Source organism: Buteo buteo, chromosome 19 (genome assembly GCF_964188355.1).
Source record: "Buteo buteo chromosome 19, bButBut1.hap1.1, whole genome shotgun sequence".
Lineage (NCBI taxonomy): Eukaryota > Metazoa > Chordata > Aves > Accipitriformes > Accipitridae > Buteo > Buteo buteo.
The window spans coordinates 8721334-8748067 of record NC_134189.1 but is presented as its reverse complement, the minus strand read 5'-3'; the positions used below and the strand labels follow the sequence as shown (position 1 = coordinate 8748067).

At 41.6% G+C, this 26734-nt stretch overlaps 3 protein-coding genes across 4 annotated transcripts in view; 2 read left to right on the top strand and 1 right to left on the bottom strand.

Moving 5' to 3' along the window:
* Positions 1-21841, top strand: part of BRAF (B-Raf proto-oncogene, serine/threonine kinase) — an 87607-nt gene extending 65766 nt beyond the window's left edge. For both annotated transcript variants that reach the window (XM_075052011.1, XM_075052010.1), the window contains 7 exons: positions 326-502; positions 1998-2044; positions 2605-2723; positions 3512-3643; positions 6296-6430; positions 7296-7449; positions 13891-21841. In XM_075052011.1, coding sequence (XP_074908112.1) covers positions 326-502; positions 1998-2044; positions 2605-2723; positions 3512-3643; positions 6296-6430; positions 7296-7449; positions 13891-13913 — 787 coding nt within the window. In that variant the 3' untranslated portion in view covers positions 13914-21841. The remainder of the gene's footprint in view (positions 1-325; positions 503-1997; positions 2045-2604; positions 2724-3511; positions 3644-6295; positions 6431-7295; positions 7450-13890) is intronic.
* Positions 21842-22525: 684 nt separating this feature from the next.
* Positions 22526-23882, bottom strand: NDUFB2 (NADH:ubiquinone oxidoreductase subunit B2). Its single transcript, XM_075050823.1, has 4 exons — positions 23767-23882; positions 23534-23678; positions 23359-23456; positions 22526-22611 (listed from the first exon to the last, which is right to left on the bottom strand). The coding sequence occupies exons 1-3, from the start codon at positions 23835-23837 to the stop codon at positions 23382-23384; spliced, it is 291 nt and encodes a 96-aa protein (XP_074906924.1). The 5' UTR covers positions 23838-23882; the 3' UTR covers positions 22526-22611; positions 23359-23381.
* Positions 23883-24401: 519 nt separating this feature from the next.
* LOC142041749 (von Willebrand factor A domain-containing protein 3B-like) lies at positions 24402-26709 on the top strand. The gene is made up of 3 exons (XM_075050837.1): positions 24402-24598; positions 24803-25162; positions 26182-26709. The coding sequence occupies exons 1-3, from the start codon at positions 24431-24433 to the stop codon at positions 26209-26211; spliced, it is 558 nt and encodes a 185-aa protein (XP_074906938.1). The 5' UTR covers positions 24402-24430; the 3' UTR covers positions 26212-26709.
* Positions 26710-26734: the final 25 nt, after the last annotated feature.

Genomic DNA, 26734 nt, shown 5'->3' with positions numbered 1-26734 from the left:
TGCAAAGCATCGCTGTCCCATGGGGACGTAGTGTTAGCAGCATCTTCTGCGCTGTCCTGTGCTGGGTTGTTTGCAAAAGCAAGAGGAAGTGGTGCTAACCCCAGAATAGCTATTCTGTGTCATTATGATAAGAAAGGCTAACTGCTGGAATAATTCATTAAACTGAATCTAGCAACAGGTTAACATGTTATCTTAGTAAAAGTTGAGATTGACCTAACAACTTCTGTTTGGAAATACCTATTTAGACTGTGATAGATCTGCCTGGGTTTTTCCTGATTTTCTGATCCGCCTGATTTCCTCCTGATTTATTTTTTTTTTTCAACAGGAAAACACGCCATGTGAATATCCTGCTTTTCATGGGTTATTCAACAAAACCCCAGTTGGCTATTGTAACACAATGGTGTGAGGGGTCCAGCTTATATCACCATCTACACATCATTGAGACCAAATTTGAAATGATCAAACTAATTGATATTGCACGACAGACTGCACAAGGCATGGAGTAAGTATTGTGTTGCTTGTTTACAAATGAGCATTGGGGCAATGTTTACTTATCCTCTTCACACTCTGACTGACATCGGCAAATAAGGCCAGCTATCTGCTCACTTTGCCAAGCCCAGGGTCCTGCCTTGATGATCAAAGCATTTGGTGAAGTGTTTATTATTTTGATTAGTAAAATAGACTGTTTTCTTTTTTTCGAACATAGGGAAATACAAATCATCAAGGGAATACAGTCTTAGTAGAATAAAGATAATGACAGTGTAGTTAAACTTTAAATCTTGAGAGCAAAGATTTCTGTTTCAGGCTTTACAATCTTCACAGTGCAGATAGTCTTCTGGTAGGAGGTAAAACATAGTTTAAAAAGAAACACCCTGTGAACAAAAGGACAGAATCCTGTAAGATAATGCAGAAGGCAGACAGCCCTGTTAGCAAAAAGAATTGATTTTTTTTCTGCTTTTCTTATAAGTATTGTAGCTCTCTAAATAATAGATTTCAGCATTTGAAGAAAACATACCTATTTTGTTCTAAGGACTGTAAGTAATCCTTACTCCTATAGAGGGCAATTGTGTGAGTTGGAATTTACAAAGCTAGCCCAATGCTGTGTGTCAAAATCAGAACACTGATGTAAGATCAGAGAAATCGCCCTCCAGCTGGAAAACCACTATGATGATTGCAGTTCATTGTGCCATTTTTCTGCTAAGCATTCTATTACATTTTCAGTCAAGAAGTGGGGAGGTGTTCGCAGCAGCCAGCCTCAGCCTTCTGTTAGCCTGCTCATCTCCCCCGGCTCCCTCTGTAGGTAGTGGAGGTGCAGAAGCTGTTGTATGAGTGTGATTCAAAGCAAAGACGTACATTGGGGCTTTTCCAGCAGGTTTGTGCCAATCTCATTGACTAAACAAAGAGCCGTGGGAGACTAGTTGCCTAATTTAGGCTATATCTATGCTGTGGGGCAAGTACTTTCCTCTGTGTTCCCTGCAATCTATTTATCCAGTCTGCAATCAGGGGATCTTTTTTCCAGTCCCATACTAAAAAGCAGTCAGCATACCTGAGTACATGCTGAGGCTGGGAAGCACATTTAGCTCCCACAATTTAAAATCATCTTACCTAAAGCTGTGACTAGTCCGCAAAGTGTCTTGACAGTCACCATTAAGGCTGGGAGGCAGAACCTTCAAGCACTGAATGGCATGTCAAAAACTACTGAAGTTCTTTTATTTTTATTCTGAATATTGAGTTACAATCAAAAAGCAGAAGTTGGCACATAATTGTTACTTCATTCTTCAGTAGCATCAGGTTTCAGCTGAAAATCTAAGCTTTATTTTTGTTTTTTTCCTCTGACTGTTGCAGGAACTGTCATGGGTAACTGAAGTTTTGCCACCCTGATAAATATGTGCAGTTTGAATATCTACAGAATTTGTGTTTCAGTAATACAATGAATTTTGAGTTGTTGATTAGTGAAATACCATTTAACCCACCTAATCTATGATGTTCCTTTTCAGTTATTTGCATGCCAAGTCAATCATCCACAGAGACCTCAAGAGTAATAGTATCCTTTCTCAGAGATGTGATTGTGGAACGTGACAGCATTCCTGATTATTATTTTTTTTCTGCCAGAAATGAACTTAGTGATGTGAAAAGCTGTTCATGTGTGAATATTTGCTGAGTTAAAATTCCATTGAGAGGGGGTGATATCACTAGTAGAGAAGTAAGGGATACTTGCTATGTCTATTGATGTGATAGCAATAATGTAGCGAGTTTTGTTGTGGTATCACAAAGATTTTTGCATCATTTGGTTTCTACATGTAATGAAAGATTATGCCAGTTCACTCATGGAATATTTTCAGCTTTTCTCATACTTGGCATTTCAAGAAAACCTCTTGGGCCATGGTCTGTTCAGCCCTGGCCCAGTCATTACTTATGTAACCCTTAAGTGCCATAATTCACCATGCTGGCTGCTTAGAACCTGTATTATATGAAAAACTTGTTCATTGATGGTGGATGGTTAAAACTGTTATGTCTAATGTTGCAAATTTGTAGCTGTTTATTGTTCTTGTAGGACAGGACCAGTACCGCTTGTTTGTTTTCCCTTAACATTCCCCCCCTTAGATATTTTTCTTCATGAAGACCTCACAGTAAAAATAGGTGATTTTGGTCTAGCTACAGTGAAATCACGGTGGAGCGGGTCCCATCAGTTTGAACAGTTGTCTGGATCTATTCTATGGATGGTAAGCAAGGGGGAAGTGGTGTGTTTGTTTCAACAAATATAATTGCCTTCGGCCAAAGTTTCCAAGACTATCCCTCCAGCACACTGACACTTACAAGCTGTCTTAAGCTGGAAGGGACAAGCAGTAATATGAAGTACTAAATTAATGCTTTTCAGTTCTTGTTTAAGCATATATTTTCCAGTAGTCAGCAAAAGAACTTTAGTGTCTTCATCCCTTATTCTGAGGTTTAAACTGAAAAGAAAATGGTGACTATGGAAAAAGGGGGTGGTTAATGCAGGGTTGAGGAGAAGATGAGAAAAGCCATGGAAAAAATCCTGCTCAGCCAAGCTAGCTCAGCCACAAGTAAGATGCACTGAAGTTTTAAGGATTCAAGCACGGCTACTCTCAAGAGGTAGTACAACTTGCTTAAGTCTTAATAATAAGTATAGTTACAACCTCCTGTGCAACTCTGCTTTCTCCTTTTCTCCCTAGAAAAAACTGAAGGCTCTGTTAGTTGGCATTATTTTCAGTGTTGTTTTAATTGTAGTTTCAAAATAGCTTCTCGGCCCGGGCAAGGTAATTTTGTTCCGTTGTAGAGGAATAAAGAGATCACCAAGCTAAAATGAACCAATGGATTTTGAGATTCATGTCAACATCCACTCTACGTTAGGACCCGGTAACACCTGAAGGCAAGAGTGGGCCCTTTGCATCTGCTATAGTCTGGACAAGTCTGTGTTTTGTTCCTGGTATGTGAGGGTGCAGCCTGATGAGGTGAAATAAAAACTTAATTCTTTCCTTTTATGGTACAGGCACCAGAAGTTATTAGGATGCAAGATAAAAACCCATATAGCTTTCAGTCGGATGTGTATGCATTTGGGATTGTTCTTTATGAATTGATGACTGGACAGTTACCATACTCAAACATCAACAACAGGGACCAGGTAAGGGGAGAGAAGGGATTGTCTTCAGTCAGCTGTGGGCTGAGACAGAGATTGATGCAGCCTCCTGAAGTCACATCACTTTCTGATGTTTTGTGTGTTTGATTTGTGTTTCTGATTTTACGACATGATGTTTCTACATTTTCTAGATCTGCCTCAGCCACGTAGCACCAATTTACTTACTTCTCTTGAGGTTGTTTTTTTACTTTTTTACTTCAAGTATAGATTTTCAGCTTCTGAGCTGGTTGCCAGGATACTTATTAGGGAGAGAGCAGGTTACTTAATAGTAGTCTAGTTTAGAATAGTTCTGCAAAGGCAAAATGATCCTCCATATGTTCAGTTATTCCTTCCCCCCCCCCCGCCCCTTGCATTGAATAATAGTTCAGCAACAGGATTGACAAAATGGAACAGCAATCATCTTGCTGAATGTTTTATATTCATTTCAATCCTGAGAAATGCATGCACCGTCTAATTGAATTTCAGGATATCAGCATTTCTCAAATCCTGCTTGATGGAGTATATGACTTTCCAGAGTGTGTGAATCCTGTAAGAAGATTACTTAATTGTGAACAAATATTCTTTAAGTCTAACGATACTATACGCCTATAATATATCTCCACAGGATAGGCACGTTTGCGAAGGCATATCTGATTCATTATTTCTCTGTCTAATCTGAAAATAGTATCTATGCATCAAGATCTTTGGTGTAAACTATTCCATGTCTGGGCGGTGATATATTTATGTTGTTTCTGTGTCCGCATCCCTTGTTTTTTCACTGTCAGTACTTGAGAATTGCAACCATAGCAACGTTCATCTGTGAATGCCATTTTATAAGGCTGCTTCCATATTTGACAGAGCACTTCATCCCAATTCATCAAATTTGGAGTGACTCCTTTTTTATTAATTTTTTTTTTAATTGGTTTTGCCTTTTGAAAGAAGGGGAAATGTCCAGATTCCTGGCCAGATGGATATAGCCTTCTACAAGCAGTATTTGGGCATTGTTTTGTTTTTACATTTTGAGATTTGAAAGATGAACCCAGTGATGTGAGTGCTCACAATTGAGTGCTGAAACAAATTTTAAATTGCAGGTGAAGCCAACATATAAAATGTGATCTAATGTCTTGAGTTTTGTCACTCCTAGTCTATTGTCTGAAAAGAGGTAAATGTTGCTCACTCTCTGTTGGTGCATCTACATCAGCTACTATGACACAACTGAGATTCTTAGTGAGCAAAGCATTGTTCTTGTTACACCTCAATGTTTCTCTCACCTTAACAGATTTTTCTAGACAGACTAGGACTGTTCTTGTAGTGATACTCTCTTTTCTCTAGTTAAAATAAAAGTTTAATCCCTGTATTATTTGTAAAGATTGTATCGGAAACATAAATAATAATAATGAATTTTGAATAATTTCAACTTAAGTAGTGTAACTATTTAGAAAAGAGTACCTTCTAGATGATGGTAAGTCTCGCTGCAGCAGAGGTAAGGGATGGGGTAGACAAGTCTTTACTATGAAATGCTGCTCTGGCACATGGGGATTTCTAAAGGAACCATATGGGAGTTTTATACTCCTTGATGCCAACACAGATGCGACTGAATCAGACAGTTAAAAAAGGACCAGGATTGTGTTAGTATAAATAACATGTATAGCTTGCCTGAGATGTGGGTTTTTTCTGTTGGGTTTTTTTTTTCCTTTGTCAAGATATGAACTAGTTACACTTCATTAAATATAAGGTATGATACACCTGGTGGGTCTGAGTATTCAGAAAAGGCAGTGATTATCTGCTGCAGCATGAATGGATCTTTGATTAGCTAGTTTGAAAGGGCTTTTTAGTGTCAGCGCAACTGCAATGCTCAAACAACATTGCATTTGACCTTGGCTTGACATGATGATGTTTGATGGTTTTTTATATATCCAAGAGAACATTAACCATATTTATGCTTTGCTTTCCTGCTTTCTATTAGTTTGTTTTATGCTTAAGTTTTATCCTTAGGTGAAATATAAGCCTTCCATGTTAAAGGAATTACTGTAAAAATACAAAGCCTGTCTGTCTTCTCTTCTACAGAGGAGAGGCAGTTTCTCTTTTTCTTTTATGGGTTTTTTTGGGGGAGCGGGGAAGGTGGTCAGATGTCGAGAATAAGCTTTTGTGGTACAAAAGTATATGAAGGAATTTATTCTTGCACAGTAAGGGTTTTTAATATCTGAAGTCCATGTGTTTCTTAAAACACCTTTCAGTGTGAACTTGCTTTTGACCTATAATATAAAACAGAATTTTTATTTTTGCAGAATATTTATTTTTAGGCATTCTGTTCCTGCCACAGAGTTCCTTATTCTTGTTTTTATAACAGTTTTTGACACCGAAGAACCACTCCCTTAGATGGTTATTGCTGTAAATGGTAACCATTTGCTAGTGTTCAAGTTTCACAGAAATCTCTCTTAGGAGGAGGAGGAAAAATCTAATTTTTTTCTCTGTACTGAATAGGTTAGCAAGCACTACTCTAAGAGACTTGGCAATTTCAATACCAGATAATGTTTCCTGGGAGCAGAAAACTTGCTGCTGGGACTAAAATTGTCTAGCAAAATGTACATCTTTTGTTACTGCTTGTTTTATGGACTCATCTTCTTCCCCTTTCATCTTTTTCCCCATTAAATAAAGATAATTTTTATGGTGGGCCGAGGATACCTATCTCCAGACCTCAGCAAAGTACGGAGCAACTGTCCAAAAGCTATGAAGAGACTAATGGCAGAATGCTTAAAAAAGAAGAGAGATGAGAGACCCCTTTTTCCACAGGTGAGAAATGTTCCTCTTTAGTTCTCAGTAGACTTTACAATTCAAATATTAAAAATAAAGAGCAGTTATGAACTCACAGGCCAGTTCAAAATGTTTTTGATTAGTGCTATAGCATGGAGTACTGGTTCAGGACCGGGTTAGTGCTGTTTAATTAGAAATGTTTATTTTCAATTCAAAAAGCAGGTATTAAAATGACCTGTGTAATTGGAAAAGCATTTATGTGTTGGAGAAAGTTTCAACTGGGAGACAGTGAAATTAATAATCACAATTAGACACACAAATGAGAACTTGATGTATGTTCTCAGAAATCTTTATGGCCCCCTCCTTGCTCTCCCCCAAGCTTTATGAAGGGAAGCTGATAGTTTTTTCACAAAACTTGGTTTATCGTGCCTGCTGAGGAAGGTTCGGATTCTAAAAGCTTGGGGGGGACACCTTATTTTTCGTTTGTTTTGAATGTAAACCAAAGCATTTTAAAAAAATAAGGAGCTCCCCCTGCTGGCTTTTGGTAAACGGTATTAAGCAAACAGCTGGCAAAGCTGTGGTTATTTGTAGCAATGGTAGGTATAGGTACTAGTGCATAAACAAGGAAGCAAATAAAAGGCAACTATATTCATTATGCTTACAGAGGGAAATCAGGATGCCCTTTTAAAGGGGGAAATGAGATGGTTTCTTCCCAAAATGTCATTTTCAGTTTTTTGAGGACATAAACATCGGAGTGCAATGCAGTAATCTATTTTTAAAAGTTTCTGTTTAAATTTGTGTATAAATATTTTTCTGTAGTTAACTGATGTTCTGCCTTTGGTTTTAAGAGAGTGTTACAACTTCGGAACAACAGATTTGATCACTTATTTTCTTCTTGTTTTAGATTCTTGCCTCCATTGAGCTTCTGGCCCGGTCATTGCCAAAAATTCACCGCAGTGCATCTGAGCCCTCATTAAACCGGGCTGGCTTCCAGACAGAGGATTTTAGTCTATATGCTTGTGCTTCTCCAAAAACGCCCATCCAAGCAGGGGGATACGGTGGGTTTCCAGTACACTGAAAAGAAACGTGAAAGCATGTGCCTCTGTGTGTGTGTGCTGGTGTGTTCCTGTGAGCGCAACATGTGTACGTTCTCAGTTCCTACCAGCTATGGTTTTAAGGTTTACTGAGGGAATGAAGACTCACTTCCTAACACTGGGCATTGAATATGCTGAGCACAAAGTCTGTGTTGGTAAGGAATGCCCTGGGAATAGCTGGCACAAGAAGAATTGTAAGGTCACATAAGAGAAACGGGAAAAGTCACTCCAAAACAAGCAAAAATCCTCTTAAGGTCGTTGGGTGTCGTTTTTGCTTGCCTGTGTCATTTTTGCATAGTTTATTGTGATTGGAATTAGTTACTCAGGAGTGTATTTTATTTTAATCTACTCAAGCTATGGTGGGTTTTGGTTTTGGTTTTTTACTTCAGTTGAGGTCATTATATTTGAGCAATAGGCTTTAGATTCCTCAGTTAGTAATGCTACTCATATGTGGGCAACAATTGGAAAAATAAACTTCGTTTCAAGGCTGACCACATTCAAAACTTCTTGTGGTCAGCAGAAGTGAGCAGATACAACACAGAATCCAAAGAAAGAACTTAGTGACACGTGACTCTTATTTTGAAAGTTGAAGTTTAAAATACTGCTGTTTAGAGAACATCTCTTCCTGCAGAGGAGTGGTGGCATGGGTTGTTTTTTTTTGTCTAAATACTCTGACCTGCCATAGTTTAGACCATCTCAAAATGTTCTGTTACAATGCAACATAGAAGAAATTCTGAATCTGTTTCTGCTGAACTGCAAGAATATTGCTGGTAAAGGTGCCTGTATCCTTCAATTAGCATGGATTTTGAAATTAAAAAAACATTTTAGATGTTGAGCGTAACCAAATACTTTAAGAGAAAAAGGCTGCTAGCACCTGTAATAGGAAAAGAGGATTTGAAAAAGCAGTTGTTTTCATGGAAATCAGTATTATACCATGAATTCTGTTACGATTAAAGGTTTTAAGTACTTTAATAATACCACTGAACATGCTTCTGTTTAGTGACAAATTGTTTTTTTCACTTCCATATAAAAGCTGCTAGTTTGACTAGAAGTGAATCAGTTAGACTAGATATCTAAGTGACAAAGCTAGACGCCTTACCAAGATCCTGTCAGCTCACTTTATAGATGGTGGTTTTCTCTGGAGCATTCCCCTGCAGCAGGTGAATCGGAGTAGTGGTTCAGGTGATATCAGTCTTTGATGTCAGATATGAAAACAGTAATGTTACTGACTGTGTCCTTGCATATTTTTAAATTAGTTACGTGGTTTTGTTTGTTTTTAAACTGCTAAGCTATTAATTTTAACAGATTCTTCTGCATCGGAAACAAGCTATTGCTGCTCTTGTTAGGACTTCAAGGTCCAGGACTGTTCTTAATGGCTACTGATCTACATACAGAGAAGTTTGCATGTTGCTAGCAATAGGTTTTTGAAATAGATCGGGAATTCAAAAAAGGTTTTCTTTTCTGCTCTCTGTCAGCTGAGCCTTTTAAAACAGGAGGCAGAGTTAGAGAGCTTGAAGAGATGTAGGCAATTTCTACATTTTCTGGCCAGATTCTAATGGTCTTTTTGGCTTCTGCAGTTGGAACAGTTTGGGAACTAACTTTTCTCGTTTTGTTAGTTAAGAAAATTCAGCTGTTGAAATCTATCTCTATGGAAATAGTTACGGAGGACGAAAGTTGTTATTGTTTCAGAAAATCTGTTTCCCATCTTTCTGGTATCTTCACCTCATTTTGGCAGGCTTATCTTAAAATGAAAACAGGGTTTAAGTGGTTTTTTTCCCATCTTACTAATTTTTTTTTATTCTAGACAGTGAGGAGGAATGCTTCTTAAGCTTTGGGGTATGGTATTCAGTACAGGCTACAATGACCATCTCAGTAAGAGCAAGAGGATGCTGCTGGGTCTCCTGCAGAATCCAGAAATGTGGCATCCCACACAGAAAAGGCTTAACCACGCGGGGAGTCATGGAGAGGGCAGAACCATCATCACTGTCCTGCCCGGGCTTACTCTTTTTCAGGTCTGCCAGATCAGTTCAAACAAGTTATTCCTTGGAGTAGTGTTATCCTGCTTGTTAAGATTATTCTTCTGTACAATAGGAACTACAATTAAGGGGGGAAAAATGCTGCCATCCTTAGACACATTTGGCCCCATATCCTGCTGTATGGTCAGTGCCTTAGACTTCTTCCTGTGTCACCTGTTCTTACACATGGAGCATGGTTTGGGACCTGTGGCCATAGTGTGATCTTAGCTTCTCACTAAACATTTTATGAAGCCTAAAAGGAGGCTAGTTCTTGTGGATCGTTAACTTTATCTGACATAAAGGCATTTAGGGGTTTAACTTCTGTAGTTTGTAACTGCTGCTTCAATGAGATTTGGGAACATACGTAGGATGAAGATGCCTAAATACACCTGTGGATTTGGGTCAGTGTTCTCAAAGATGCAAGTCAGCTGTATTGTTTAGAAACAGATACCTATCGGTCCTGAAAACAGGTCTGTAGGATCCCAGGCTTTTCTGGAGCAGTAGTTTATACTATGTGAAATTCCTTTTTTCTTTACTTCCCTGCCATTTCCGTATAGAAACAAAATCTGTCTTAGTACCTTCTAGAAGGACCAGATCCTCATAAACACTGCTGTATATTTTTCTGAGGATACTAATTATCCACATCAGTGTATGTTCCAAGTTTTTATTTAGCCCATGGATGGAATCCATACTAGAAGATCAGTGCAAGATCCAACAGAGAACTGCCTCTTTGTCATTTTTTTTTTCTGTGTCTGTGAATGTAATCCAGGCAAGGTGTTGGAATTTGGTGTTTCCCTTTGATAAGTCAGTTACTCTCTACTTCAGTAGAGAAGGCTGGCATAGGCCTGGAATGGAACCATTCTTCTTATTATGATTCTTCTGAGAAACGTGGCATCTACACCAGGATAAGGAGTACAGTTAAGATGTTGTGTTATATACCTTAGTAACCTCATGAATCCAGGTAACTTATAAACTTCTGAGAGTAGAGATTGGTAACTGCATCTTAAATCCTTCCAGGAATCAGGGGCAGCAGGTTCACTCAGAACATGCCCTTATAATATATTGTTTAGACACAATGTGAAAGAACTTTATCATCTTTTTAGTATAGATTTTTTGAAAGCGTGCATTTAAAATAGTTTCCACTTGCCTTTGCATGTGACAAACGTGAAAAGACCGTAGCAACTAACTTGAAAGGGCTCTGTAAGAAGTGTAGATTTTCAAATGCTATCCATCCTTTGGAAAGGAATTGCTTTGTTACCAGTCAAAGCAAGTATCTGAAATTCTGCTTGGTAAAAAGCACATCAGATGGCTGGCTCACAATGAATAAAAATGTGTGTTGTTTTTTTCACATCCCAAATCACTAAGTATGTGGTAAGCTGGTCTCATTTGGAGCAGCCACGGCCCAGCTCCTTACTCTGGCGGATGCTCTCCAATTCCACAAGTCCATTCTGCGCAGTTGAGCGGGTTCCCCCCACCGTCAACAGAGCAGCTCTCCAAAATCTGGTTAGAAAACTTTCCTTGCCCATCAGCCTGAGCTTGCATTTGCTAGGTCAGCTCCTTGAGCCACGTTGCCTCAGGGACAGGTAGTGCTGCTGTGGCACAACGGGCAGGTCATTGCTCTACAGCTCAGCTCAGGAAGGAGAGTGTGACTGCAGTAGTCCCAGTTTAGATTAGCGTTGGCCGTTAGTCCAAAGACTCAGCGTGGCAGAATCAGGACGATCCTGTTCCTGCAGGTTAGGGCATATTGGGTCCTGTTCCTAAAGCTGTCTTCATTTCATCCATTCATTGCTCTCAGGCAAGACCTTCCTGTCCCTCTAGAAAACAGTGAATTCACGGTTCAGGTTACATCATTTATCTGTATGCATCTAAGTCTCAGGAAGCGGTTGCCTGTGCTCTTTCTCCCTCTCCTACAGATGGGCTTCTTTCAGAAGATAACAGAGCCAGCTTACAGGTATTTTACATCTTCAGAATAGAAAGGGTGACATAAAGCATTCTAGCTACTCCTCAGAAAGTCCTGTTGACACCTAGCACGATGGAAGATTCCTGTATGTGGATAGGTATAGCCATCTGTGTTCCTCATCTAGGGAAAGCTGTTACTGGTAACTGCATTTTATACATGTTCAGTCAAGGTATTCCCATTATTAGATGAACGTGTTACCTATTTTGGTCTTCTGTTGATTTGAGATCGGATTAGCACCTGAATTTTGAAAGAGGAGATTTAGCATTAGCTTGTCAAAGAAAATTTCTTTGCTAAGGTTTTATTTAAACAGCAGAAAAATCTGAAAATCACCTTTTTATAGCTACCATTCTATCTGAAATGCTTCTTGACTTCTGATCCTGTTTTTCCATTGCCCTTTCCCAATTAATGGTTCATTTTTTATCTTCTGAAATCCCTGTATGACTATTAAAAGCTGAATTATTACCAGAAATGGGCAGAAGGACAAGATGAGTAATGAGGGAGCAATCTCTTGTTTATAAATTGATCTTTAATCAGCAGTTTAGGAAGGCAGACTGAAAAATAAATTAAGTAGACCATGTTTTGAAAGTGTAGCTAAGCGTGAATGTCATTCTTAAAAATTAGCCTCACAGGCAATACTTGATGACTTTTTTGTCCTTCTCTTAAAAAAAGTACAAAAATTGAGGTGTTTCTAGAAGATACTGTGAAGGGAGTTGGGAAATTGGTGAAATGTGTCAGAGAGAAGCAAGAAAAATTATCAAATATTTAGCGTATTTTAGAGCAAGGGTTTTATCTGTTGGTAGAACTAGTAAAATAGGCAGTTGGACCCATTGTGAAGTTTTTAATTCTTTTGTTGTTATAACTTAAACCTACCACCACAGTCTATCAAGACATGTAGAGCTTGAGATCTGTCAGAGTCCCCTGTGCCAGCCACCCTTATTTTAGGCCTTGGGTGTACTCCTTTCTCATTTTGTATGACACACAGAGCCCTCTCCCCTCTCCCTGCTTTCTTCGTGTTCCCTTAGAGCAGCTGGATCGGCTGTTCCTACCAGGCCCTGTAGATGCCTTCTCTTCCCCCTCCTCGTGCTGACTGCTGATCGCTTTTCTTGGTTCCTTCTTTATAGAGCAATACATTCCATGGAATTAATGCTATCAGCCTAAAATTCTGTTTGCAGGGATGTTTCTGGTTTGTTTCCAATATTCAGAATAAGATTCTTAAGAAAAACCAAAGCCAACAGAACGCTTGCTCTTGAAAGGATGGAAGGACACCAAGATAGGGAACAGTTGTTTGGATGTAATGGCATTCAACACGCTTCTGTTGAACAAAACGAAGGGGGTCTTTATGCATGCTTATTGTTCCTTCATTATTGGGAGGACTCTGAGGAGTGCTGTCAAGGAAGGGGCATAAACTAACCCAAAATTCATGTGAAACCCAACACAGGGAAGTTACATGTATGTTTCTTTTTCTCTTGCTCCTAAGTCCTTTTGGTTAAGCATAGTTGGACACCCCTCCCTAAAAATCCTATAGAATACAATTTCTTTGTGGGTGGCAGGGAAATCTTTTGGCTAATGTGTAAGATTAAGAGGATGAGTATCTTAGATTCAGCTTCTATTCAGTGTTCTGGCAAACTTCTTAAGACTTTGGGCAGTGATTTTACTCTGTGCCATAGTTTCATCATCTCTGAAATGGGACTTCCAGTCTATCTCACGGCATGCTGATGCTAAATAAACTATGTAGAATTTCAGGAGATAATTGCATGTGAAAGCACTGGATAGCATTACTGCTTATCCAGTAATTCTGAAGGAAGCATGGGGTTGCTTTATTTGTTGTGCTCCCTAGTAGCGAGGCCTAATTCCTAGTCTGGGAGTGAGTAGACAATCTCACTATTCTTATTTTTCTCACAGTAGGTTGCTCTGTTGGTTTCTAAACCAGATCCTAGCATTCTTCAATACTGGCGTAATATTCAGGCACTTTACTGTATATAGTCTTTAAAGGTTAATATGTGTGTCAAATAGTTCTTTGTTACGAAACCAGTTTTACACCAGAATAGAAATTAGTTTGCAGTCTGACACGTTTATTGCAGTTGTTGCTTTTCAGGAGGATATATGTGCAATAAGGAGTTTAAAGTGAAATTAAACTGACACATGTTATTTTCAAATGCATGATGAATTAGACTTTGCTTGAACTTTCAGACTTCTGTCTTGGGAAGAATGGGTACAGCTTGCTTTCAAGAAATTCTTTTCCGGTAAAATATGCTGGGTCTGTATTCAATGTTCTCCCACTATGTATTCTTTTGTGCTTTAATTTTAACAGTTTGCATTTTTTAACATCTTTTATATTCAACCTAATGTTCGACTAGTCTGGAGAAAATCTCTGACCACCTAGTAACGGAAATCACCTTTTTAAACTAAGCTCTTGTCCTCCCTCTACAGGAGAATTTGCAGCGTTCAAGTAGCCACAGCACCATGGCAGCACCCACTCTGTTATTTAAGTCTTGTGTTCCTACAGTTTCTTAACATCAAAACTCTATTCTGCTCCGCAAAACCTAAAGTAATTTAGAAAAGATATCCATAAGCTTAAAAGTGGAGCAGAATGGAACTGCCAGTCCAACACAATGGGAAAAAGTACCTTTTTGGGAACCAGAATCCTCTGCTGCCAGTGTTTCTCCTTCAACACAAACCACCACATGCATTCGGAGACCCGCAGTGGCTGCCTGTGCCGTTGGCATCATTCCCAGGAGAGAGGAGAGTGCGCTCGTGGTTTGACTGTGGTGCTCGGGCATGAGGGGATGGAACTGCTGCCGCAACTTAGGAGACTTGCTTTGGATGGTCTGCTGGTCGGCTTTCTCCCTCTAACAACGTACCATCAGAGGCTGAAAATCTGATGAGTGCTAATTTAAAAGAATCATCCTCCATTCCGATCTTTTTTTTTCCCAGTGTACTCACTGATTTGTGGACAATGCAGTATCCCCTTTTCACTGTATTACAATGTCAAACACCTAAATCTGTCTATATTATTGGGTTTTATTCCAGTAAAATTAAAAGTGTGGGGTGATGGGAGCTGGAGAAGATGTTACTCAAAAGTCGAAGAGGTTAATCTGAAGGAAAAGGGGATGCTGCTGCACCTTTTTTCAGATTTACTTTATCACTTCTTCAAAAAACAAACAACAACCACCAACCTTAACCTTTTTCCTTTTCCAGTATTTTCTTGGTGTGTGCATTTACAACATCTTTTAGAAGGATTAGGTAGATCCTTCTTTTGTTGGTCCAGCAACAAACTGAAGTTTAAAAAAAAAAAATGTAGCGAGATTGTCCTCTCTGTTTATTTTTTTTTCTTTTGTATCATATGATACAATGTGTTTATCAAAGATGCTACCGCAGCATCTGAAGTCTGTAGAATTCCTGATACAGACTGTGAATGGTGTATGTACCTACTTTAAAAGTTTTATTTTAAATGAGGGTGCAGGTTAATGCCAGGTACCTTACCAATATGTAATGTTTTCATAAATGGGAAAAAAAGTTCTCAGGTTGAATTGAATAGAAATACAAAACCCCCTAGAATTAGACATTCCGAAAATTATGTTTTGGTACTTTCGAGAGCTTTTTTTAAAGGATTTTTATCCTGTTAACTAAATGTCCTCTGATAAGTGTGTGTGTAAATGTGGAGCATCTTGTCCTAATGGCAAGTTGTTAGATCAAAACAAAACGGTACTTGCTGGATCCACGCTGACTACTTCTCCTCTCATTGCTTTCTTCCCTGTCATCTCTTCCCTCCCGTTTGTCTTTCCCTTTTGTACACTTTGCAAACTAGGATGAAGGTGGCGGTATCTCCATTAGAGTGCTTTGTTTTCCTGTCCTCCAATCCTGGTTTTCAAATGGTTGGTAGCTTTTTGACAAGTTACCCAGTCAGGGAAAAAACAACTGGTAAAGTTCTGCACATCGTTTACCTCTAGTAGAATATCTTGTGATGTGATCTGTTTGCGGAGTTCTCTGGTGTGTGGTTTTACATGTAAATTATTTGTACAGAGGCAAGTCAGACCACATTAGAAAGAAATTCAAGCTCAAACAGAAGTTTTCAGAATTTGATTCCTATCTGCCCTGTACCACTCCAGGTGAGGCAGGAGAACCGACCCCCCTCTAGCGGGGAGGTTCTTGCTGGGAGGAGGTGGGGGTTGTTAAACAAAGTCATGACAAATAAATGAAGGAGTTTAATGTGTGTGAATGTGGCGTCTGTGCTAAACATGGGTGCATTGGGTGAGGACACTGTCCTTCCCTCCCTAGGAGAGTTGGACTGTTTCTGTCTACGGAAGGTTGCTCCCAGGCGAAGGGAGAAACGCACATTGGTAGTGGAACGTGCTTTTAAAACCCTGGAGTTCTGCGGTGTTGCTGGTAGTCTGTTATGTTTGTCAGTAAATATTTACTGGGGTTATAGGGACTGGACTAATCTGAAGTGGGAATTATAACTGAAATACTGTGTATTCATATTAATTCCACAAACATTAGCAAGACAGCAATAGTGAATGACTTAATAGTCACTACAAGAATGAAGTGATTCATGTTGGTACATGAATAGAATTGATTTTGTGTACAGGATGCATTTTAAAAAAAAAAATAAGCACAAATTTTTTCTTGTCTGCTGTGGGTCTTCAGATGCTGTAAGATTTTTTTCCTTATTGAGATTGGCAGGAATTTAAATAGTAGCAATAGCCACTTTCCAGTGTGGAGAAGGTGACGAGGGAGTGGTGGTGTGCAGATGGTTGAAATTGGAATGAGTGCTCCCTGGTGATCAACTGAGGCCAGTACCTAAGAGGTGGAAGGAGCCTGGGACCACTGGGGTCAGCAGGCAGGTGAGAGCATTTACAGACTCCCAGAGGGTGAAGTGGTCACTGCTCATTCTCATTCCACCCTGTGTGTTGCTCCAGCCCCTGTGTGGGCTGTAGCCTAATTTGTACATGTTGGGCATACTGGAAATTAATGTTCTCTCAAAAGAAACTGTTATTGGAGCAAGTATGTACAGGTGGTTCAACAGTCATTTGTTTCACAGAGCTTGTTAAAAGCCCTAGTTTCCTTCCACAAGGTCATGCTGGCAGAAGATCGTCTGCTAAAATACAACTGTTAGGAATTTCATTCCATCTTTGCTTAAAATGAACTTACTTTTGTGAAGATTCATTACCCATTAGTCTACAATATGCTTCTTGAGCCCATAAGAAAAGCACAAGGAAAACTGCTATCCTTGTCCATGCAAAGCACTTTATAAGTAACACATGATCTCTGGGGTTTTTTTTATTGGGGTTTTGTTTGTTTGTAGTTTTGTTTTTCTGTTTTGGGGGGGGGGGGTTCCCTGAGGAATGTGCAAGTTGTTTGGCTGCTGTTTAGAGAAGTCCTTTCAGGATGCATTTCTACTGGTTTTCACGTTTGTTTGTTTCCTTCCAGATAGCTGTAGTAATGTGTGTTTGTCTGTAAGAGGTCCCACATAATACTCATGCAAAACTTCGGAAGAAACTTGGTTTGTAAATAATTGGGATTATTATTTTTTTTTAATCTTTTCCTTCAGGAGTTTTTCTGGATGTCTTGCATGCCATCAGAACCAGTCTTAAAGGTGCCCTGTAGATGTTTAGTGAATGGGGAGGTAAGAGTAGACAAGAACCAAGTGCCCTGTATAGCAGTGCAATGAAGAAAGTAAAGTGAAATGACCAATACATTCGTGTCCATTACACCAAATTTCTTAAGCTTCTCTGTGGTGTCCCAACCACAAGCTCATGGCATAGTATGGAAATGCTAGTACATATTTTGTGTACATGTGTTGGGACAAACATCTAGACACTCATACTGCTTTTAGCTCTGCAGTATCTAGTATCTAATAATTATTTGCAAACCTACCAGTATGCAATCCCAGATATTCATGTCTTTTATTAACCACACATACACCTTCCCCTCTGCCTTTCCTTTTCCATACAGTTAGAAGAGGCCTGTTATCTGTTACATCTTCCCTGTCAGTACGTGATTGTTTCCTGCGGTGTATTTGCTGGAACTGGAACATCGTAGTGGAGCTTAAACCAAATGGTATAAGCAGAGGCCTGGTTATTTTGAAAGTAATTTCTGTGTGAATTAAGTCCTACATAGGCCAGATACAATTAGTCCAGTCATTTCTTTTTTGCCAAACTCATGTAGGTCATTAAATTAATCTAATTCTGCTTTTTATGCTTACCTAAAATCATCTTTTCTTGTACTTGAATGCTCTTGCAGCTGGTGATGATGATGCAGAATGTTTGAGGCAGAATTTGGCCTTCATGACATAAAATGAGTGAAATGCTGACTGTTGATAAATACCATGTCTTTCCACAAATGCCCAAATCAGAGGAAAAATTACACTGAAGATGATGCATAAATAGGTTTGCTTCTGTGTTTGCCTGGTGATGTAAATGCATCCAGCATTTTCCAGAACATTTGGGGAAGCCAGATCCCCAGAAACCTGACAAACAAATACGAGTTGAAGTTTTGATAGCTGGAGGGGCTAAATTTAAGGGAGAAGCATGTAGACATTTCACACTTCTGCAGCCTATAGATTTCATTCCCTTCTTGACTGTGAGTGCAGCATGTGTAGCACAAACTATTCATTGTACTGTAGATGTGTCTTCTGTCTGTTGAAAAAAGTATCACCAGTAGCACAATGTGACAGGCAAAGCTTCTAGGTACAGCCAAGTTCAGTTAAAAAGCAGTTGCATGAGTGGACTGTTACAGCATCACTTTGAAGGTGCTGGGTATTCTGGTTTTCTGTTAACGCATTTTACATAGAAGTTTATGAAACAAACTTTCTGTTTACTGCAGCCTTGTTAATATGCATTTGCACTTCGTATTTGTTTTGGCATGCATTTTAAATATCTTTCTTCGTTGCTTCATTGCTTCTTACCTAGTAAATAAAATTATCAGAAGAGCAGAGCAAAGTTGTTAAAACTTTCTCTTTGCATTTAAGTTTCAAGGATGCTAACACAGAAGCTACCAAGTCAGCACCATAACAGCAGTAAATAACTATGAAACTGTGGAAGGAGGAAACTTTAAACACTGCAGAATATAGAATATACAAAGAACAAATTCAGATGAAAACTAGCTTATCTCTCTTCTTTAGAAGAGAGAGCTACCAAGACCCTCTGTTAAATGGTTTACATAGGGATCCCCCAAAACAGTCTTTGCAGTTTGCCAAATGATCATGTGCCTTCACAACCTTAAAAAGTACAACAGAATGTAAACCAGGTGCTTTGTAACTAGAGCAGTGGCTTTGGTTTACTTCTGATGCAGTAGTTTTGTATATAGCTATTACTATAGGTAGGTAGTTTGGGGCTGGTAAATGTCTGTAAAAGAGCAAGGAGGGCAGAGAGCATTCCCCAAAATACCTATGATCATTTCAAAGCTGGGAATTGAAGGATACCTAATCCAGTTACAGTAAACCTGCTGCTTGAAATCTGCTCTATCGAAAGTTAAATGAGGTTCATTTAATTTAAAAATAAATAAGCCCTCCTCCCCCTCCAAAGACACAAAGATCTTATTAAAAGAAACCTCGTAGAAAGCTCCAGAGAGGCCCAAAGTTACACTGTCATAGCATCTCGGAATGAGATGGTGGATGAAAAATGAGAGCTAGATGAGGAGAAATTGATGGCTAGTACTCATGTAATCAAAGTCCACATATATCAGACCATACAATTAATTCCCTGGCCCAGAAAGTGCAATTAATTTTGTTTTCTGGAATATCAACAGGTTTCCTTAGTTCTTCCTTGGGTCTCTTGCAGTTACTCTTCAGTGGTCACATATTGTTATTGCATGTTAACTGTGGGAGACGGTAGGTGTCTTGTCAGCTGAGGGACAACCAGTGTGTTTGAATTTGATCTAGTCAAATTTCAGACCGGTTACATAGACTTCTGGCAGTACCTACATACCAGTGTCATATTTAACCTACTTGTCCATAAAGGACAAAATAATGGGGTTTGGTATTAGTGCTTTTTCAGGTCTTTTCCTTTCCTTCTTTGGGGCAAGACTTTGGGCATAATTGTAAATTACAAAGTTATGTCTAAATGCACAGTTCATATGAAATATCAGACCAATTTTAATTTGGTTTTGTTCCTTTTAGAAAGCAAAGTGCAAAAACTAATGTTCCAGGAACTATCTGGAATCCTACCACCTACCCCAAATTCTGCACTAAAAGTACTAAAAGTGAGAAGATGGTATTTTGTCCTTTTTAAAAAAAAAAAAAAAAAAATCACAAAGAAACTATTTCCCTAAGAGAAGGTTGCTGGTGGGAGGGTTTAGAAACTTCTAAGCTACCTAGGCATTTGCTTCATGGCATCACAGCAGCAATGTGTTCAGCTCATCTGGCCTCCGTAAGAGCCAGCAGTGGCCTGTCTGGTCATTTTTGTCTCATTTGTCGTGTTTGCAGCAGCTGTACTTTAGAATAAGCCTTGTGTGACATGTACTTTTGAGTGAGTAAACCACAAAAAATAACTATGTTTTCTTTTTTGTTTGGGAAGTGGTTGGGTTTTGTTTTGATAAATGTCATTCTGTGTTGCATTTGTGTATTCACCCTAGCTGAAAAGAAAATCTGTGTGTTTGGGAGTTCAGTGGAACATTAGCAGAGGAAATGAAGCCCACCATCTGGGCATGGATGTTGGGTCTAGGGGGCAAAATGGACCAAACTTGGGTGTTGGGTTATTTTGGGATGGTGGGGGGTACAGAGGGCATAATTTAAATTAACTCTGTCTAAAATAAAATGTAAGTGCAATAAATGTGCTTTTTTTTATTCAAAGCTGTGAACCTTTAGGAAAAAAAAAAAAACACAAAAAAAAAATCAACAAAAAAAAAATGCACATCATTCCTTCATGAGCCTTGTGTCCTACCTGCCTCCCCTTCCTCCCCCTGTCTCCACACTTCTCCTCAACTGACAGAAACCTGACAGTGGCCAACTTGCATGTGTTGGCAGCCCAAATTAACATTGCTTTTCTTCTGATCTCATTTGTTGGGATTGGGGAAAGTCCTGCCCCCTGCTACCCTTGAAATCCCTCTGGAATCCACTGCTGACCTGTGCTGCTAGAGCAGGGTCTACTGCTATTTGGGATGTACGAGCCAGCCCACCTGCGCTGTGGTCATCCTGACTGCAGGTGCAGTGTTCCTCCTGGCCCTTCATCCTCCAGTTGTAATTTCCCTCCCCACCTCGTGTCAGGTGTAGTGATGGTCTCCCAGGGCTGGGCAGGTGACATTTTTCTTAAGCAATTGCAAAAGTAATCAGTCATCAGCTGCCTAATTGGATCCCTCTTCCCCTTTGTCAAACCACACATGCAGGCTGGCCACTGTTGCCTTCTGTGACTCTGCCTTGTTTTGAAGGAGCAGGTATACATGTTTGTAATCTGTTGTGCATTACTTGCACTGTCTGTCTTTCTTACTTGAGCGCAGGCTGCTTTTCCTAGATTAGGAAAGGTGCACCGGTCTCTTGCGGGGGTTTCCACGAGAGGCGCAATGCATATGTTTCATTAAGAAGTGATGGAAGGTGTAGCACTCGGTAGTTGGACCCTACGGGGGAGTTAGAGAGGACTGGCTTGTTTAAAGTTTATAGATACACAGATCTATATCCTTTAAACTTGATTATTTTTATATATAGTCAAGACAATGGCATTACCTCATAATACAGAGGCTTGTTTATGAGAGGCAAAGTATCTAGTAAGGAGAGGAAAGGGAGATTTATATACAGATTTGATTTGTTTGTTTGTTCCTTAGTGCAATGAAATGTATGCCCCACCAATTTAAACTCTGTGCTAACACAACATTCCTTTCAGCTGTTTTTTGGTTTGTTTTTTTTTTGACCACCAGAGGTCTGTGAGGGGCTTATGACTGCAAAGTAGAAGGTCCAGTCTGGTTACTTAAAAAAACCAATTGTGTTAGTAGATTTCCATAGCTGCTTTTTAAAATCTACAATGGAGTAATTGTTTTGAAACTTGTATTTATTTTTTAATTCATAACAAAATGTTTGGTTTTGGTTTCCTGTTACATAGGTCATGGCAACTCCCCTTCTTTCCTTCTACAAGTTTCCCCTGTAATTGCCAATACAACTTATTTTTCTTGTTTGTTCCTTCCCCCTTTACTTTTGTTGTCCCTTCATTTGTACTTTGGAATTTTTCTCATGTAAATTTGTACAATGGGAAATATTGTCCAGTTTGGTTAGAGAGCATGGAGACTTAAAACATATTAAAATTTGATAGCTGAATTCAGATTGAAGAAAACTATTTCTGTGTAAAGTTATTTAAAGAACTCTGTATTATATAAAAGGCAAAAAGTTCTATGTACTTGATGTGAATATGAGAATACTGCTATAATAAAGATTGACTGCATGGAAAAGCCTGAAGGAGATTGTTTATCATGTAATTCACAACTCATCACCATGGAGTTCCAGAGGTGCAACTAAGGTGATTAAGGGGAGTGAAAAATTTACTTTGATGTTGTTGTTTTAGAATGTAACTCTAGAAGGAAAAAAGGGCCGGGGGGGGGCAAAAAAACACCATGCAATGTCTGGAGAGTAACCCACCTCCCTTCATCTTCCTTACGCTGGACCACTGTGCTTGGCCCCAAGGCATTTTTACCATTGCAGAAGTTTCACTTCACAAGGATTATTCTGGACTTTGGTAATACCCAAGGGTGATTTCCCCTCACCTTGGGGAAAGCTTGGCACCAGCTGATCTAGGTTCTCTTCAGGGTAACTTCACCTGCTTCTATGGCAACTGTTATTCCAGTTGCTACTTGGTGACAAGATTTCAGTGAAATGTCTTTCAGTTAGCTTCTCTTCAGCTTGTAACACAAGTTTTATTTCTTCCCTACCCTTTTAGTGATTATTTGACAGAGCTTTAATGACTGTGCACTTGTGGAAGTTTTAAATCATGGATAAATCACCTTATTTCTTGGGGACAGCACATTATATATCAAGCAAACATTACAGAAGCTCATGTGGACTCAAGTACCCTGCCTCTGCAGCCATAATGTTCAGCCTCCAGAAATCCTACAGTAGGTACTCAAAAACAAGGTACAATTTAGCTTAGAGTTTGTAATGGTTAACTTTTATTGAAATAAGGATGGAGGAGCCAAAGCTTTGGTTCCAGGGGCCTCTTTCGTTCCAGGGACCTGCAAGTGACAGAAGAGAATCCTGAGAACTTTTTCACCTGTCCTTTTCCCACCACCAAGAGCAAGGGAAGGACCTCCTCGATAGCACCCATGCTGCCTTCAGCAGTAGTTGAAGCTGGTTTAGTTTTAGAGCCATAACGTGACACAGCAGCTTAAGAGAAAGGGTAATTAAGGAATCAGAAATGAGCAAAAGCCTCAAACCTTTAAGGGGAAAACTGCACAGGTGTCTCTCTCTCTAGAAAGAGAGACAGCATGTCCTTAAGGTTAGGTAATGCTGGGTCTACAGAATAGCACAAAAAAAAAAATTTTGAACTGGTAGCAGTTAAGCTGCAACTCCTCAAAAAATAGGTTGTTACAGTGTAGGCTTATATTGCCAAAACTAGGCTACCAGGACTCCAGTATTCAGATATCTGAGAAGAAGAGTGTGTGAAGGCAATAAACGGTGCAAGCAAACACTTGCACTCTGTGCAACGGTGGTTTGGCACATTAACCTTCGGAAGCACACAAATAATTGCTGAAAGTAGGGTACTTCTAGCAGTACCAAGAGAAGGCAGCCAGAAAGCGGGGCCAGGCACGATGCCCTAGCGCCGTATCACAGCCGGGAGCTTTGAAGCAAAGCTTAAAGCATGCTCCAGACTGCGTGAGGACCGGTGACTGCATTTACTGCCCTTTAAAGACAAAGCCCAGCCCGGCTGCAGCCCCCGGGGGCCGCCGGGTCCGTGCGAGGAAGGGCGGCAGCCGGCGTACCGGTGTACCGCGGCCGGCGGCGCCTATTCCGCGTCGTCCGGAGGGATCCCCAGCTCCTCGTCCGTCCAGGCCGAAGGGTCGGGGTAGGGGAAGTGGCCCTGGGAGAGAGGCACGGTCAGAGCCCGGACAAGGCCCCGGCCCCCGCTCCCCCCGCCCCGAGCCGCGGCGGCCTCACCAGCACCGCGTCCGAGCTGTGCCAGAAGTGCCAGAAGATCCAGAACCACATGAAGCCGCTGAGGAGCTCGCTCCGGATCACCTGCGCCCGCGTCAGCTCCGGGAACTGCCGGTACCGCGGACGGATGTGCACCCCGCCGCCCGCGCTGCAACAAACGCACCGCCGCCACCTCACTCCCGGCCCCGCCGGCACCCGGCCCGACCCGCCCCACTCCCCTCGCCCGCCCCACTCACTGCCGCAGCCCGGTCGCGCCGCTCCCGGCCCGCAGCAGCCGCCCCGCCGACCGCCCCAGCGACGCCAGCATGATGGCACCTCCGCCGCCACCGCCGCCCCCCCCCCCCAATGTCACCCCCGCCACCTCCCAACAACAGCCGCGGCGATTGGCCCGCCCTGGCGCCTACCAACTCCGGACGCGTTAGGGGGAAAGGGGCACGGGGAGAAGCGAGGCAAAGCGTCCAGGCGGCGGCGTGGCGTGGCGACACGGAGACACGGTGACACGGTGACACATCCGCTGCCCCCGACCCGCGGGTGGGCCCGCTGTGGCTGCGTGGGCACCCCCGCCTCCCCTCCTCCTCCAGCACTTGGGAGCGGCGGGACGGCTCCAACGCACCGGCGGGGGGTTCCTCGTGAGTCACAAAAGTTGGCGGAGCCCACGGCGGGCTCAAAAGAGGGAGAGAGGGCGACCTCCCAGGCCAAACCGCTCCTTTCCGAGCGGGGAAAGAAGACGACGCCGCTGGCCGCCTTTAAAGAAGGAGCTAAAGAAATAACCCGCCCCGCTTTCCCCCCCTCGCCGCTCCGCCCGGCGGCCCGGCCCACAGCGTCCGGTTGCGTAGCAACGGGGCCCGCGCGCGGTACCGGCCGCGGCCGCCCGAGCAGCCCCGGCTGCGTCTCCCCGCCATGGCGGGCCCGGCCGGGGGGACCCCGGGCCTCACCTTCGTGGTCGGGATGCGGGCGGGCGAGGGCCCCGCGGCGGGGCTGCTGCGGGAGAGCCTGGTGCGGAGCCTCTTCCTGCTGGCCGGCGGCCCCACCGGCGCCCTCTTCAACGTCGTGGCGTTCTCCGGCCAGGCGAGGCGGGGAGCGGGGAGCGGCGGGAGGGTCTCCTCTGAGGGCCGGCTGCCGCAGCTGGGAGGCAGGGGCGAGCTACGGGACGCCTAAGAACAGAAATCCCCAATAGGGAATCTCACGCCCGGCCCGTGTTAGCGAAGACCTGCACGTGTGAGGGGGCTTCTGTCGCTGATTTCTTTCTTTCTCCTTTTTTTCTTTGAATAGGTGTTAAAATGGCGCGACTGCCTAGTCAGGTGTTCGCTCAGCAGCGTCGCTGAAGCAGCAGCCTGGATTCGATCCCTGCGGTTTGAGAATGGCACGAATGCTGCGAGCGGCTTGGCCGCAGCATTCGAGGACCCAGCCTGCCAGTCGGTGTGTCTGTTCACCGACATACTGCCAGAGCAAGAGTCAGAGGAAATCTGCCAACTTCTTATGGAGAACAGGTTGCATCCGGTACACGTCGTCTGCCTTCTGGGAGATTCGGATGATCATCAAAGAAGCAAGCAAAAAATAATGGAGAAAGTAGCCAGACAATCAGGGGGGTCCTTTCAAGCGATCAGGCTCTCCCCTACTGCTTCTGAAACGGTATACCACTAATATAAGATTAACGCATACTAATTATTTCCTACTGAATCTTTACTGGATGACATTTCACAAAGTAGAATGCATTTTCAGCAACAGTTTACAGGGAATAGTGGCAAACTATTCAACCATTGTTTTTACTTAACACGCTATTAATGCAACACAATTTTCTCTTTTTCCATAAAAGCCAAACACTTTAACATAAGGTTCATAGTTTTGACTCCACCTCCCAAGTCCCTTGCATTTTGTCTTTCTCCCTTCTCGTAGTCCCTGGCATATTGTTCCCTGGGTCATTGTTCTCAAAGCAGTTCATGTTTTCCATCCTGCTCGGGCCAGATGGCTCCACTGCTGGGTTTGACCTGCAAAACCAACTTTGTCTTCCTAGACTCAATCCCAACCTTCTTCATTCTTCCTTGACTTCAGTTCCTTTCATTAACTTTACAGCTTTTGCTTGCTTGGGGAGTTTGGATAGCTGCGTAACAAGCTGGGTACAAGAGGAGGCAATGCTCACTGGCTGCCCATGGGCTACTTTTGAGAGCCAAGGGCAGACTGAGTGAGGAAGCCAGCAGGGCTGATATGCCTCCGTTGCTCCTGGGGATGGGAGAGGCAGCTCTGGAACCCCCACCTTGCCTCCATTCTGCTGCCTGTTTCCAAGCTGTGTCTTGTCATGAGAAATTGGTATATTTTCCAGGTTCAAAGCTCTTTACTAAAATCAATTAACTAAAAGGCGTAATTAGTAAGAAAGGAAAACTGTTCTGATTTAAGAATCACACGCTCAGTGGTTCCTTCACAGTAGAATAAAACGATGATAGGATCTGAGATGGGCCAAAATGGTACCTACTATAGTTTTGTGTATACTTGAAATGACACATTGTCCTTTGAAGAACACAACTCATTGTGATTGAAGAAACAGGGGTACACCTGCTACATATCTAGCAGCTGAATAGAAGGCAGGTGAAATACAAGGGGTTTTCTATCATCTAGTTCTTATATTTTATTTTTTTATATTTCTTCTTTCCAAGCTTGATTTCTTAAAATCAAACCATTTGTGATGAGCTTACAGATAAACAGCATAGCACCACAAGATACGATGGAAGAATTAAAACAAAGAGAGAAGGAATATACTGGAAAGTAAATTTCAATTTTATGAAAAATATTCTTGTTTAAGGATTTAAGTGTTCAATAAATCATGCTCACCTTCTGCTTCCATCTCCTCCTTCCCCCCTCCAGGTAAGCTCAATGTCCATCTCGCATGTCCAGTGTTGTCACACAGCTAATAAAGATCCCTGTGGCTCTCTGCTGCCAAGATGTCTGGGAATATAGTAAGTTCAAAATCTATAGACGGGTCGCTGAAAATGCAGAGAAGAAAAAAGCTAGGAAACAAAGACAGTTATTGCAGAGTGGGGTGGGTGCCCCATGTGGATTTGGTTTCTTTTCATTGCAGCAAGTTGCAGAAGTTCCGTTGCCAGGCTATTCAGTACTTATATTTTGGATTTCCACAGCTTTCCTGTTTGTGCATGGAACCCAGATTCCCTTTGTATGCCCTTGATATCCTCGGCAAAAAGGAATTTCATT

Excerpts from the sequence above, each read along its gene's own strand:
- NDUFB2 (XM_075050823.1), bottom strand. The coding sequence starts at position 23,837 with ATGCTGGCGTCGCTGGGGCGGTCGGCGGGGCGGCTGCTGCGGGCCGGG. Across the intron at positions 23,679-23,766 it reads GGCGCGACCGGGCTGCGGCA|CGCGGGCGGCGGGGTGCACA; the intron begins GTGAGTGGGGCG and ends CGTTTGTTGCAG. Across the intron at positions 23,457-23,533 it reads ACAGCTCGGACGCGGTGCTG|GGCCACTTCCCCTACCCCGA; the intron begins GTGAGGCCGCCG and ends CCTCTCTCCCAG.
- LOC142041749 (XM_075050837.1), top strand. The coding sequence starts at position 24,431 with ATGGCGGGCCCGGCCGGGGGGACCCCGGGCCTCACCTTCGTGGTCGGG. Across the intron at positions 24,599-24,802 it reads TCGTGGCGTTCTCCGGCCAG|GTGTTAAAATGGCGCGACTG; the intron begins GCGAGGCGGGGA and ends TTCTTTGAATAG. Across the intron at positions 25,163-26,181 it reads CCCCTACTGCTTCTGAAACG|CTTGATTTCTTAAAATCAAA; the intron begins GTATACCACTAA and ends CTTCTTTCCAAG.